General features: G+C 35.1%; 1 protein-coding gene across 7 annotated transcripts in view; it reads left to right on the top strand.

Annotated features, from left to right (window-relative positions):
- UBR3 (ubiquitin protein ligase E3 component n-recognin 3) overlaps nt 1-13,793 on the top strand; it is a 113,988-nt gene that overhangs the window by 64,642 nt on the left and 35,553 nt on the right. For 5 of the 7 annotated variants that reach the window (XM_062004428.1, XM_062004423.1, XM_062004427.1 and 2 more), the window contains 6 exons: nt 1,103-1,252; nt 1,751-1,884; nt 4,386-4,496; nt 6,553-6,765; nt 7,549-7,685; nt 13,698-13,783. In XM_062004428.1, coding sequence (XP_061860412.1) covers nt 1,103-1,252; nt 1,751-1,884; nt 4,386-4,496; nt 6,553-6,765; nt 7,549-7,685; nt 13,698-13,783 — 831 coding nt within the window. The remainder of the gene's footprint in view (nt 1-1,102; nt 1,253-1,750; nt 1,885-4,385; nt 4,497-6,552; nt 6,766-7,548; nt 7,686-13,697; nt 13,784-13,793) is intronic. The other 2 variants (XM_062004424.1, XM_062004426.1) reach the window with 1 other exon arrangement.

The following is a 13,793-nucleotide window of genomic DNA, read 5'->3' on the forward strand; positions in this document are numbered from 1 at the left end:
GCATGCCTCTCCATATAGCAGCAAGCCTCCTGAGTGGAGTTTGTAGTGGGCTTTCAGAAGAGAGCAGCTCTCCTAAAAGCACTTCTGGATGAAAACTGTTGATATAGTCAAGGGTTTTGGGTTCTCTACCGGCCTACTTATTCAAGGAGATAAAATGCATGGTTGTAGATAGGGAGGAAGTGTTTTCTTCTGTTTCTTTCCTGGAAGACAATTTTTCCAAAGTACCCATACATTCTAGGTCAAGAGACTTCACTGTATGTGTTCCTGAGCACTTAGGAGATGAGCACCTAGTCCTAAGGTGCTTTTTTTTTCCAAGCCAATAAAGAACTCTTACCTTTGGTTGTAACACAACATAAAATTGCTTCTATTTTGGTTACCCCCTGCCCCAAAACCATGACCATGAACTGTCATGTAAGCAAACCTACATCAAATGCAATTACTTCAGTACTTTGAAGATAACCATTAACCTCGAACATTTTTGTCTATGAACCTAGGAAATATTAATTTGGACCATTAGAAAACCAGATCTTTGATATGTTTTGTGTACAGTAAATGTTAAATATCTGTTGCATAGCAGATTACTTTCTTAATGCACCCAACATTTTTAAAGGTTTTTTTTTTAATATGTAACTTGGACAATTTCATTTTTTGTTGCAGGTTTCATTCATCTTCTCTAAGCATCTTAACCTTTTCCTTCTTGTTGTTAGAGTCAGTTAAGAGCAAATCTGGTTTCAGTGGAGTTTCATAATAATTGCCCTTTATCTCTCTCTGCTTAGACTTTTCAGTATAGTATCTAATGAAATAAAGGTTAAATCTCTGTCCTACAAAAGTTTTAAACAGATAAAAACTTCAAGATGAAACTTGAACTAAACATTTTATTCCACTGGGAACAATTTTGAATATGGGAAAACTTGTACTTCATTGTGTAGGTGTCTTCCTGTTTGAAGCGGCAAGATAAGTTTCATGTAATAGCCGATGTTTTAGTTGTAGATAGAGTTTATTTCAGAGAGATTATTTTGGAGCTTTTCTTGTCACCACTTTAGTGCAGATGCAATTGAATTTCTTTACCTCTGTTTGACATCAATTTTCTTATCTTTTTTAGAATCACCAGATGCTGATATTGCCATGGAGGTAGCTACATCAGAACAACATGTTTCTGAGGCAATATATGATTGTGTTATTTGTGGACAAAGTGGTCCTTCTACAGAAGACAGACCTACAGGGCTAGTTGTACTATTACAAGCATCCTCAGGTATGAATCTATGACTTGTTGGACAAGTAGTGTTTCAGCAGCTTCTAATATGTGTGCATAAATGCTGCTGTGTTTCATGGAACCTAAAAACACAGAGTCTTCCCTTTTTTTCAGTGGATGGTCCTGCACGAGACACACGTGTTGGTCTAAGGGTATTGAGAAAGTTTTTAAATGTTTGGGAAGACCTAACAGTTTCATTCCCTTCTTGTTTCTGTTAGCTTTAGCAAATCGAGCAGTATTTAATAAACGGGCAGGAAAATGAATATGGGGGAAAAAAAATAGCCAGCAGTGTATCTCTGTGTATGTATCTGTGTCTGCATGTGTATATACTTTATGAACAAGTGCAAAAGCACAATTTTAGTTTCTAATTTTTTTGGTTTCTCATTTAACAGCAAAAAAGCCTGTTTTAGTTACAAACTACAATTTCTTGATTGTTTTCTTAACTGTTTAGCACATTGTTATTCATTGCATTCTTTGTCGCTTCTTCTCTTCCTACAGTCTTGGGACAATGCCGCAATAGCACTGAGCTGAAGAAACTGCCAACTACTGAAGAGGAGCAAATATACCCTTGGGATACCTGTGCAGCGCTGCATGATGTGAGGCTTACAACTTTACAGCGATACTTTAAAGATGTAGGTATTTCATGTGGACAGTACTACCACTTATGAAAAATTAGTGTAAAAAGGTAAATGAAATTACAAGAGTCTTCCTAGTTTCATTTCTACATTTAGTGAATACTTTGTCATGTTGCAGTAGTTGTGAAGTGTTTACATTTGATAATGTCCTTATTTTTAAATAGTCAGACTTTTGCCTAGTTATACTTTTGGCATAGGCATCTAGTACATCTGTGTGGATCTTTAGTGAGTACAAAGCCTGGAATGTTCTCTAGAAGTTACTGTACAATTCAGTGTGACCACCCAATTGAGATATGATTTTGCTGTTATTGGGTATTACTTTCAGAACACTGGTTTTGTTGTGGCCATTCAGAAGGTCTGATCAAGGAATTACACTTAATCAAAAATATTTTGCGTCATTGTGAAGGTTAAAAGAGTAATTTTAACTTGTAACAATTTTAAGTCACTACAGAGAAAGGGAAAACTGTGTCAGTGGGAAGGAGGGACTAGCAGAAGACTTCACTCTCTTCTGCTGAACTTTCAGCTCTGTAGAACATTACTGAAGGTCAATTTTATATTAATTGGTGTGTTGTTTTGTGTTTTGCTTTGCTTCACAAAGCCACGTTACAGCTTTTCATATTTAACAACAGATTTCAGGAGATTAAAATAGCTTTACTTAGATGTGAAAATTTTAGGTTATGAACCATCATCTAGCCCATTCTACTAGAAGACAAAAACCTCAAAAGCTATGCATGTAACATGTAGATTGGGTGAAACAGGCCAGTTCTCTCCATAGAGATTCCTTTTGTACTTTCTTAGCTGATATTTGATGCTTGCTGTCAGAGAGTAGAGTTCTTGTCCATTAAAAGGTAAGTCATTCAAAGTGATTATTTTTGATATGGAGAGCTATGACTAAGGATTAGGAGACAATACTTCATATAATGGATTGATAGGGCTATTTTCAGAATCATGTAGTAGTCTGTAACCAACAGCTTGATACAGGTATGCTCCATCACAAGACTGTGGCTTTTTGGAATCTCCTTTTTTGGAGTAAAGCTTTTAAGCAAATACTTTGGGGGTTGATTTTAGCCTCATTAAACATATGTAATAAATAATGCTTTTCCTGAATGAGATGTTTGTCCTCTGGGGCTTTTCCAGGTATAAACATAAGGAAACACTATTAAAAATAAGGAAAAACTATTTCACTGTAAGAGTGAGGGAGCCCTGGCACAGGCTGCCCAGGGATGCTGTGGAGTCTCCTCCTCTGGAGGTTTTCAAAACCCACCTGGAAGTGTTGCTGTGTGACCCTGATCTATATGGACTTGCTTGAGCAGGGGGGGGTGGACTAGATGATCTCTAAAGGTCTCTTCCAACCCTTACCATTCTGTGATTCCACATGATTTGACGGTGCCTTACTAATAGTGAAGTCTACTAAATTATGTGAGAACCAGCAGAAGAAGAAGTTTTTCCTGTTTTGTGGCCTGAGAGGGTCATAGCACATTATGAATGTCAGGTTGAGGCAAGGTAAACAGAACTATGTCTGTAGCTAGAATTTGTAATTTTATTACCTGCTCATATGCAAGGGAAAAAAATGAGATGCTAGGACATCAGAGTTGGTTATTCACAGTACCCTGGTTTTACATCACAAATTAAAACCATTTTTGGATGAGTCTACTCTAAGAATTGTTCTCCTCTCCTGGTAACTGTAAATCTTTTCCTATGCTTTTAATGTATAGCCGGACTGTACGTTTCCATCTGTGTGTGCTTTTTTATTTCTTTTTTTTTAGAAATAGAGATTTATTTGACTATAACTAGATATTCTGCAAGAAGAATTTCCTAGAATTCCTTATAAGTTTTCCAGCTGTGACTAGTTTCTCAGCTGATTATTTTCTGAGTACTACCAATGAGGTAACTTTATTTTTGACATGTGGACTGTAAGTGCAGTCTTTGAATAAGGACAATGTTTTCAAATCGATCCTGGTATAAAACTCAGTTCACTAAACAAGTATCTATTCTCTTTCCCCTTTATGATGTGTTATATACAGTCTTGTTCAACAACACATTAAAAGCTTACACTGAATTTTAATAACAGATTGGTGTTATTTAATACTTGTTATTTTGGTTACATACAAAACTGAATTAAACATATTGGAGAAGTGCATTGGTCCTGGGATAATTTGTACTGTTGGAACAGATGGTAGAGTTAGAGCTGTCTTCATGCTGTAATATAAGAGGTTCTTTAAAAAGAAGTCACTACCTTAAGCGACAAAAACTGCAGAAGTTCAACTTAAGTGTTTGGATCTTTCTGGGAAAGAATAGCATAATGGCAGCCACATGGGTTAGTTTAAACAAATATTTTATAAAATGAAATTTTTCTTTGTTGCCACATGTCTGTTAATGAGATAGCATGTAAATAAAAATCCGTATTGTTTTTTAAAGTCTTTAAATAAGTTGTGGTAAATGCCTATATACCTTTATATTATTGTTCCTATTTTCTTACTGTTTTTGCTTCCTCATAGAGTTCCTGTTTGCAAGCAGTGTCAATAGGCTGGGAAGGAGGTGTTTATGTACAAACCTGTGGTCACACTTTACACATAGATTGTCACAAATCTTACATGGAATCTTTACGGGTAAGTGAAACTGAAGATCATCTTTTTTATTTGGATCTGCACTGTTTGTAGTGAAGTCAATTGGATTTATGCTGTTCAATTCAGAGAAAGAACAATTGTGTGTACTTAAGATGATTTTATGCTCTCTCAAGAATTATATATACTAGATCTCTTACTACATTCTGACATGGTTTAAAAAATTACTTTGTTTTCAGTTATTCTACTATATCTGACAAAAATACTGGACTAAATTATTCTTAAAAAATGAAATCACTGTATTTTGGTATATTCAGGTAATATACAATAACACAATATACACCAGAAAAATACAAAACCAAAATACAGTGTTTTCATTTTGCATATGAATATTGCATATTCAGGTAAGGCATTTCTTACACTTTTCATTTCTATTTCATAGATTCCTATTCTGATTTTTAATATGTGTTATTAAATTATAGAGAAACTGAAGAAAAAAATGAGAGGAATATAACATATATGAACTTGTGCTTTTGGTTAATGCCTAATATGAAAATTCAGTTAGATTTTTGTCACCAGTTATGCATGGTATATATTGTGTATATATGTGCAGTTTAGAGAAATTAGTTAAAATAGTGTAAGTCTTGTGAATTAGTTTTTTTTTTTCTTGGAAAATACTGTTGGGAAATTACTGCTGTATATGATTTTAAAATACAGTTTGTTAGGTGAGCCTCAGAAAATGTTGGCTTGAAAACACATCGTTATTTTCACATGATCTCAGTAAACACAGTAGTGTTCCTTTGATGTTGCTGGCTCTCAACCTCGTGCAGCCCAATTGCACATCTTCTGAATGGCACCATAGAATGTTATCACAAGCTCAACAGTGGTAAAAGTCATCAAATTTTAAGCAATCACAGGAAGCTGTGTCACTTTTATTGGATCCTGTGATTAATTGTTTTTTTCCATATGACTATAAAGATGATTTTAGAGAGGTAACTGTGTCAACAAGATAAGAGGAATCTGGCCTTTCCTGATAGAATCTAATTTTACAGTTTTTGAAAAATTAATCTTTGGCATCATATTAGACACTGAAGTTCCTTTCCTGATGGATTCTCACTTAAACTTGAAATAAACTGTAAATGCTATCTAGATTTTTTTTTTTTTTTTTGAGAAGCAGATCTACTTGACTAGGTATTCTGCAAGAAGAATTTCCTAGAATTCCTTTTAAGTTTTCCAGCAGTGACTATTTTCTCAGTTGGTTGTTTTCTGACTACTACCAATTAGGTAAATTTCTAGATTATTTAAAGTGAATTTTTGATCCTAGCATCTAGTATTACCACCTAGATGACTATATAATAACTTTCACTGTTCCTAGCATTCTGTTCATCTGGATAAGACACTTGTTTTTACATAATACCATCAGAAATCAACATCTAGAAAAATAAAAGTAGGCTTATGAGAATACTTCAGCATTCTGGGTTGATTGCTTGAAGATTAAATTATAGTTACTATTAATTTAGCAGTTCTCCTCTCTCAGGAGTGAGAAACAATTGAGGCAACTGAGGAAGCTGAAGGGAAGTTGCTTGCCAGAGCAACTCCTCACTTCCCAAACATGTACTTCGGTGCCCATTTTTTTAAGTAAGCAGGATTTTTGTCATGCTTCTTTCCCATGGCTACTTGATTAAGTTTTTCAGTCTGTACTTGTGAGAAATATCTTCAAATTTTTCTCAGGACTGAAAATAAAATTCCCTATTGATAAATTAAAAGATGTTATTAGGAAAGTCTCAAACTTCATTTGTAATTGCTAGAAAGAGACAATGTATTAAATGTTCAAAGTACTCCATTGAAGTATTTCTAGTTTATTATGGGGATATTGTTGACAATGAAGAGTATTTAAAAATTAGGAAAACATTGAGTTGGGAGATTTTAAGATAGTCTCTACTAGTTATGACCTTTTTCAATAAAATGAGGAGCTATTCCAGTTGTTGTTTCTGAACTGTTTTTAGTTTTGGACTTAATTCTTTAGCTATACACCTTAAATACTAAGCTAAAAATGATAAATCTTGTAATTTTCAGCTTTGTTTCCTTTATTTTCCTTTAGAACGACCAGGTCCTCCAGGGTTTTTCGGTGGACAAAGGAGAATTTACCTGTCCTCTCTGTAGGCAGTTTGCTAACAGTGTTCTTCCTTGTTATCCTGGAAACAACGTGGAAAGAAGCCTTTGGCAAAGTCCTAGTAACAAGTGTATGCAAGATCTTGTACAAGAGGTGGAAGATCTTCAAGAACAGCTGGGAACTTTCCCAGTAAGCATCAGTGTAAGGCAGAAAGATCCTTGTTAATTTGCCTTTACTTTTCAGTTTTTACAGTATGTTGCATTTGTGACCTCTTAGAAACTTGACAACCTGGGGAACTTTATTTTCTTCTGATACAGAAGATAACATGCTTTTATTTTCATTTTAAGATATTGAAAATACTTACAGCACTTACTGCATTACCTATTAAAAATAAACAATTTTAAAGCTATGATAAAATGTAATCAATACATTTTTTTATGGAGTATGTTTTCACTTCTCTCCAAAGTAATCTACACAGAATCGAGTCATGTAGTATAAAATTCATTTATTATTTCTTTACAATGTAAAAACACCAATATCCTTGTAACTGGCAGCTATTTAAAGTATGTCTATTAAGAACATTTTAAGGTATGAATTATTTGTTTTACAGAAAGAGCAGTTTGCAGATGCTCATGTATTACAAAGTGTCAGGAGATCTTTCTGAATGATAGAATTCTATTACATTTTCTAGCCTTCCAGTGTTGACAAAGATTGTTATTTTTGTGTACTTGTGCAATGCAAATATACTTCAAAATAATGCAAGCAGTGAGATTCTTGAGCTTATGAGATTGATGAAACGGTGATGTTTGCAGATTCAGAACAAATCAGAGTAACTTCCAGAATATTGTAACACTGAGTATTGGCTTTTAATGCCTATTTTTTCCATAAGCTGTAAACAGGTTTTTATAAATACTGAAGTACTACAGTTTGTGATCATTTCTTCAGGTAAAATCAACTAATCTTCTTTTGTGTCTTTGTTCATAGTCTGAAACTAATCTAAGTAAAGAAATGGAGTCTGTAATGAAAGATATAAAAAGTACCACACAGAAGAAGTACACAGATTATAGTAAAACTCCTGGATCACCTGACAATGATTTTCTGTTTATGTATTCAGTTGCAAGGTGAGTATGTTTTTTCTTGTGATGTTTTTTCTTTTGTGTTTCTCAGTAGTGGTATTACCACATAGTTTAGTACTTTAAAAAAAAAGTCCTCTCCAAAAAATACTTTTTGAGTACTTAGTACATTGAGGTTACATTTTCTGATTTGCACGTGCAGGCACATGCAAGATGAATCATAGAATCGTTTTGGCTGGAAGAGACCTTTAAGATCATCAAGTCCAGCCTTTCTCCTAGCTCTGTCAACCACTAGACCATTTCCCTAAGTGCAATATCCACCCGTCTCTTAAACATTTCCAGGGATGGTGACTCCAGGACCTCCCTGGGCAGCCCGTTCCAATTCTGACAAACCTTTCAGTAACGGAATTCCTCCTCATATCCAGCCTGAACCTCCCCTGTCGCAACTTGAGGCCATTTCCTCTTGTTCTATTGGTTGTCACGAGGGAAAACAGACTGAACCGTGCCTCGCTACAACTTCCTTTCAGATAGATGTAGAGAGCTATAAGGTCTCCCCTGAGTTGCTGTTTCTCCAGGCTAAACAGCCCCAGATCTGTCAGCCATTCCTCATGTGAGATGTGCTCCAAATCCTTTAGCTTGGTAGCCCACCTATGGATCCTCTCCAGCACCTCAATGCCCTTCTTGTAGAGAGGGGCCCAAAACTGAACACAGTGTTCGAGGTGCAGCCTCACTAAAGCCAAGTACAGAGGAACAATCACCTCCCTACTCCTGAGACAACACTGTTCCTGATTCAGGCCAGGAAGCTATTGGCCTTCTTGGCCACCTGGGCACACTGCTGGCTCATGTTCAGCCAGCATTTCATCAGCAGTTCATTTATGGTATATGCAACACTGGCACAAAACCTGAAGAACCTTTTGTCTTCTGCTTATTTTGTTTTCTTCTTCAGTCAAATTTTTGCTTTCCACACATTCAATGTGGAATTTCTTTTTCTACCTTCCTTTCCTAAATGGCCAAATCTATACTACTGTTAGCAGAATGAGGTTATTTCTTTTATCTTTGCCATATTTCTGTTTTTCTAAATCACAAAGTGTTTTTAATTTCTGTCAGACATTACTTTTATCAAATGGGGATCAGACAAGGAGTCTTTCCTACATTAGGAAACAGGAATCTCTCTTCATATGAATAAGACTTCTGAAAAAGTGTCAAAGCTACCATCATTTTCTGTGGTGTTAGGTCTCAGTTTTATAGCTGTCAGTGTCACAGACACCATCTCCAGGAAAATTAAACAGTCCCTCCTTCCATCTATACCATTCATGTTAAGATGCTCTGAATAGTTAATCTGTTCAGGTTTACTGTAATGCACTTCCCGTAAGAAGTTGTTGAGATACTCATAAGCAGGTTTTCTAAATTCTGACTTACTGAGGCCTGCAGGGAAGATGATGACTGCAGAAAAAGAACAAGCAGACAAGTGATATAATCCAGTAACATTTTTTACCACAGTTTCATAAACTCAAGTGTCTCTAGTATGTAAACTGTGGAAATACTCAAGACTTGGCTTGGCAGGACTCTGGATAATCAAATGTACATTTCAGCTTTTGACAGACGGTTGGACCATCTGATCTCCAAAATTTTTTCCCAAGATTATTGTATCATTCCATGAGAAGAAATATGATTTGTATTTGAGTGTCTTAATTATCCCTTGATTAAGAGCAGCAATTAAATTTTATACCTAGCAAGTGGAAAGATTATTGAGTATTACTTCATATGCTATACAAAGATAAACAGTGTTACATTTTTAGCAATGATGTGTTTGATCAATACAATTTAATATTCTTCTAAAAATACAAAGGACCCAAAATTAATAAAAGTATGATTACTTGTAACCATGACCTGACATGCCATTTCAGGTACAAAAAACGGTGTTATAATTTATTTCTGGCTATAATATTACATGATTTTTAAAATGTTAGCTAAATGTATTTTAAATATATGTATATTGTTTTTATATTAACAACCAAAGCCCGATATTTTTTGTTTCATTCTGAGAGTTAAAAATACCTCAGAATTTCATTGCTGCTTACATTGCCAGAGAGAGTAATCGTGGTTAATCATGGTTGATCACTAAGATTAGGATATGACACCTGGATGCATTGTGATTTCTTCTTGCTTGGTTGGACTAGTGTCAGCAATTTTCCATTTGTCCATGGCTGTAAGATTTCAGATGTTGGATCCAGTCTTCTATATTGTTGCCACAACTCGTAAGATTGCTTATGAAGGTGCCTGGCAGATGAGCTACAAAATGGCTAAATTCTCTTGCCTTTCAATTCAGCAATACGAATTGACAGGCTTCTACTACTTGATAATTGCGTAAGAACTACAGGTTAAAAAAATTAAACTTCTAAAAAGACATTTTAATATAACCTTACAGTTTATGGAAGTAAATATGTTAAGTTGCTAGTCATCTCCCAGATGAAAGAGTTTTCTTTGTGTTTTTAGTAAGGTTTGTTTAGGTATCCAAACAATGAACTATCCACAACTTAAACTGCAAACTGAAGTAACTTGTTTCTGGAAACTATTCCTATCATTCAGCCTGTTTCCTCCTTATTTCTATCCAGTTATTTTTGAGGTGATGATATTCTTGTGTTCCTTACCAACCAGTTAACTTTTGAGCATTTCTAGTTTCATGTATTCTGAAACATTTACTTGTTTTGGTCAGATCACCTTCAGCTGTTACTCGTTTCCTCCTGGTATTTAATCTTACGTTTAGATAAAGTGGTCAAGATGATAAGTAGCCTTTGCTTAAATATACATTTGAATGCGACAATATTTTTATTGACTCCATATATTTGCAAGTGAGTTAAACATTCTTAATGTTTTTGTAAGTTATGTTCCATTTTCAATCAGAAAATTACATCGTCTGCCGTCTTCTTAAAAGATAGCAGTTTACAGCTGGAGGTCAGCTTTGAAGTGGATTTCTGCATGCTGGAACTGACAATACTACTGGTTAAACAAGACGTAGCCACTTGCCAGAGCTTTCCTTTCTGCTTCAGGAAAATGGGAACTTTTCTTACTTTACTTTTGCTGGCATAGACAGATGTCCTTGGTAGCACAGAAAAGAAACTGCAAACCACCTAGCAGGAGAGCCAACCCCTATCTGTTTTCCAAGCTAAAGAGGCACTCAGGATCTGAGCATCTTGATTTCCATGTGCAGCTGGAAAAGCATCTCCATAGCTACTTCCCTTTTCCTGCAGTCTTACCATGAGAAATGTATGCCCTTTTTGTATGCATGCTTCCGTGGTTTTGGTGACATCTGTCAGAGTACTAGTGTGTCATTCACAAATCATCTGCTTTAATAGCTGCACATTCATAGCATTGACTATTATTTGTGGCAATATCTGGGAAGACTGCTTCTGTTTTGAAGGACAATATTAAACAAAGCTTTTGAGTTTGCTGGCAGCTGTGTATACACTAATATATACTCCTTCCAGTCTGTGTCTCAGTATCTGTTTTATATGTATATATATATATGTCTTGTCTTTTCAAAGTGAAGTGGCAAAAGTGGTAATTCTTCTGTCTCAGTAGAAGGAAGGAGTCCATTCAATTGTTCTCTTTGCAGAAAGGGCATTGCATTTTTACTTCCCCCTACTCTATCTTGATATTGTGAGAAATATGCCATCACTCTTCCCACCTCCAATGTGTTTCTTTAAGGAGAGCTCCCAGGAAGGGATGGGTTAGGTCTGTTTTTTTTTAATCAGGAATCTGTACAGCTGAGGAGAATCCATGTCCTCAGAAATTTTTTTTCTGAGGAAGATAAAGCCAGTGTTCTACAAAATGTGTTGCTCCAATGAATGACACAAAGATTTCTAGATAGAGGAAACAGTCACTCATATAGATTTCCTTTCTCCTTCTCTTACCTTCAAGTTGAGAGGGCTGAAATAGCAAGGGATATTTTCAGAGACCTCTGTGTTCCACTCTTCTGTCAGATGTCCCAAATTTTTCTTCAGTGATGAGAGGATACCAGAGCTTTCAGTGCCTGTTCTTCAGTAAAAGGCAGATGGTACTCAGATCCTCAAGGCAGAAGGGAGCTTAAATTAGGGAGGAAATACACTAGTGTCTTTCAAAAAATATTTAGGGCTGTACTTGATGTAGAGGATTTTACAAAGAAGTCTTCAGTTTCACAGAAGAGGCTTTCTCTACTGTGCACTTTTATGGCAAATCTTAGGTATGTTTTGAAAGAGATGTCTTAAAAGACTAATATTTATGTTTCCAAGAAAGCTGAACTATAAGCTGCTGGCTTTGAGGAGCTAGGGTTAATTAAGAAGTCTGGGAGGTGAGAAATTGTGATATGTGTGATGGAATATATGTTTCCAGAAATATGTCTCTCCTTATATTCCTTAGAGCAAAAAGTAGTATATAACACCTCATACATAGCAAGAAGAGATTTTTTTCAGAATTGTCCCACACGTTTGTTTTGTAAAATTGTACATGTTTCTTGATTAAAAGAAATAATAAAATTCTGGATCTAGAAAGTGCTTCTTAGATATTCAGATGATATTTTTTAATTAAATCCTAATTATCTTGCTTTTAATGGAAGGCTGCCATTATTTTTGTTCTACAAATTAGTTATCAGAAGTTTTGTAGAAATAAAACATACTGGTTTCCTTTATATTCCCATGATGAACTAGCACGTGCTGATCTGCAGTTGCTATTTTGTCCACTAATATGAAATCCCTGTCCCTGCTTCCTTGCTGGTAGATTTTCAGAAGTTCAGTGAGCACTGCAAATCGCCTGAAGAGTGGAAAATTCCCCTGTCACACAGATGCCCTTATCAGCAGCAACCAGATGGAGCTCTAAGCAGGCACATTATCAATGTTAAATTGCCTTTTCTGAGTAGAGAGGATTAAAGCATTCCTTCAGAAATGGGTGGCATAAGCTGCAAACTTAGGGATAGTAATATTCTGAAATGTTACTATTTTAAAAATATATGAAAGTATCTCAACAAACCCTGCATATAAAAATGTATTATTCTTTCAAGCTGATGGAGCTGAAATTCTTCAAAAATAATTTGGTTTTAATAAAATAGTGTAGTTTCTTCTTAAATATTGGAGATGAGGTCCTTAATATTATGTGCCTAAAATTCTAGAATAGATTTTAATATTTTTTCAGCTGCATTATATTGAACCTAACACTGTTTGATTTTTAGTTAAAAGACAAGATGTGTTTAGACTGAGCTTTGCAGTTTGGATTAAATTAGAAAAATAACTCTTCAGAATAATAGAATTATATTCCTGTATTTTAATTAAAGAAGTGTATGTTGACTTATTGCAACAAATTTGCAGAGAACATAATGTAAATTGTTTGCTCCAAGTCTTGAGGGTACAAGCTAATGCAGTACTGAAACATCCAATTCAAAAATTAAACAATGCTATCAAATTTGGCCTAAACAATTGGTGCCTAAGTATCAGATTACAATAATACTAAGCAAGCAAGCATCGATGTGTCATGCAGAGATTTAGTGACACAACTCCTATTTCATACTAATGAGCTGCAGTGAATACCGGTGTTTCATTCAGCATTAACCTCCAGGGCTTTTATTAACTAACTTATCTATAAAGGTCAGTGCTTCTATTCTATTATAATTTGGATTATTTTCATACTTAGTTACTTGATAGCTTATCTATTGTACTGTCTGTTTAAAGCAAAACAAAAGTGCTGCCAGTAAAGAGAAAGCTTTCCAACATAACTGATTGATTGAAGTTTAGTCAGTATGTATATTTTCAGATTTGCCCATAGATTCCCTTATTACCAAGGATTGTGTGTGCATTCAGGAAAATGCCAAAATCTGACCCAGAATAAAAACAATAAGTTTTGTTTTGCATGTACTATATCCATTGCAACAATTATCGAAGAACTAAAAAATGTTAATTCTGAGGCAATGTCTAACACTGAGGATTAGTTCACAGCATTCTTTAGTGTATGTTGAGTTTGTGTTGACTCTCACATGTCCATAGAAGTTTGAATAATGCTCTTCTGTTCAACACTGTTTTGTTTTAATTGTAGGACAAACCTGGAACTCGAGCTGGTCCATCGAGGAGGCAATTTATGTTCAGGAGGTGCAAGTACAGCTGGGAAAAGATCATGTTTAAGTAAGTTTTA

The sequence above is a fragment of the Colius striatus genome, chromosome 11, assembly GCF_028858725.1.
Source record: "Colius striatus isolate bColStr4 chromosome 11, bColStr4.1.hap1, whole genome shotgun sequence".
Taxonomy (NCBI): Eukaryota; Metazoa; Chordata; class Aves; order Coliiformes; family Coliidae; genus Colius; species Colius striatus.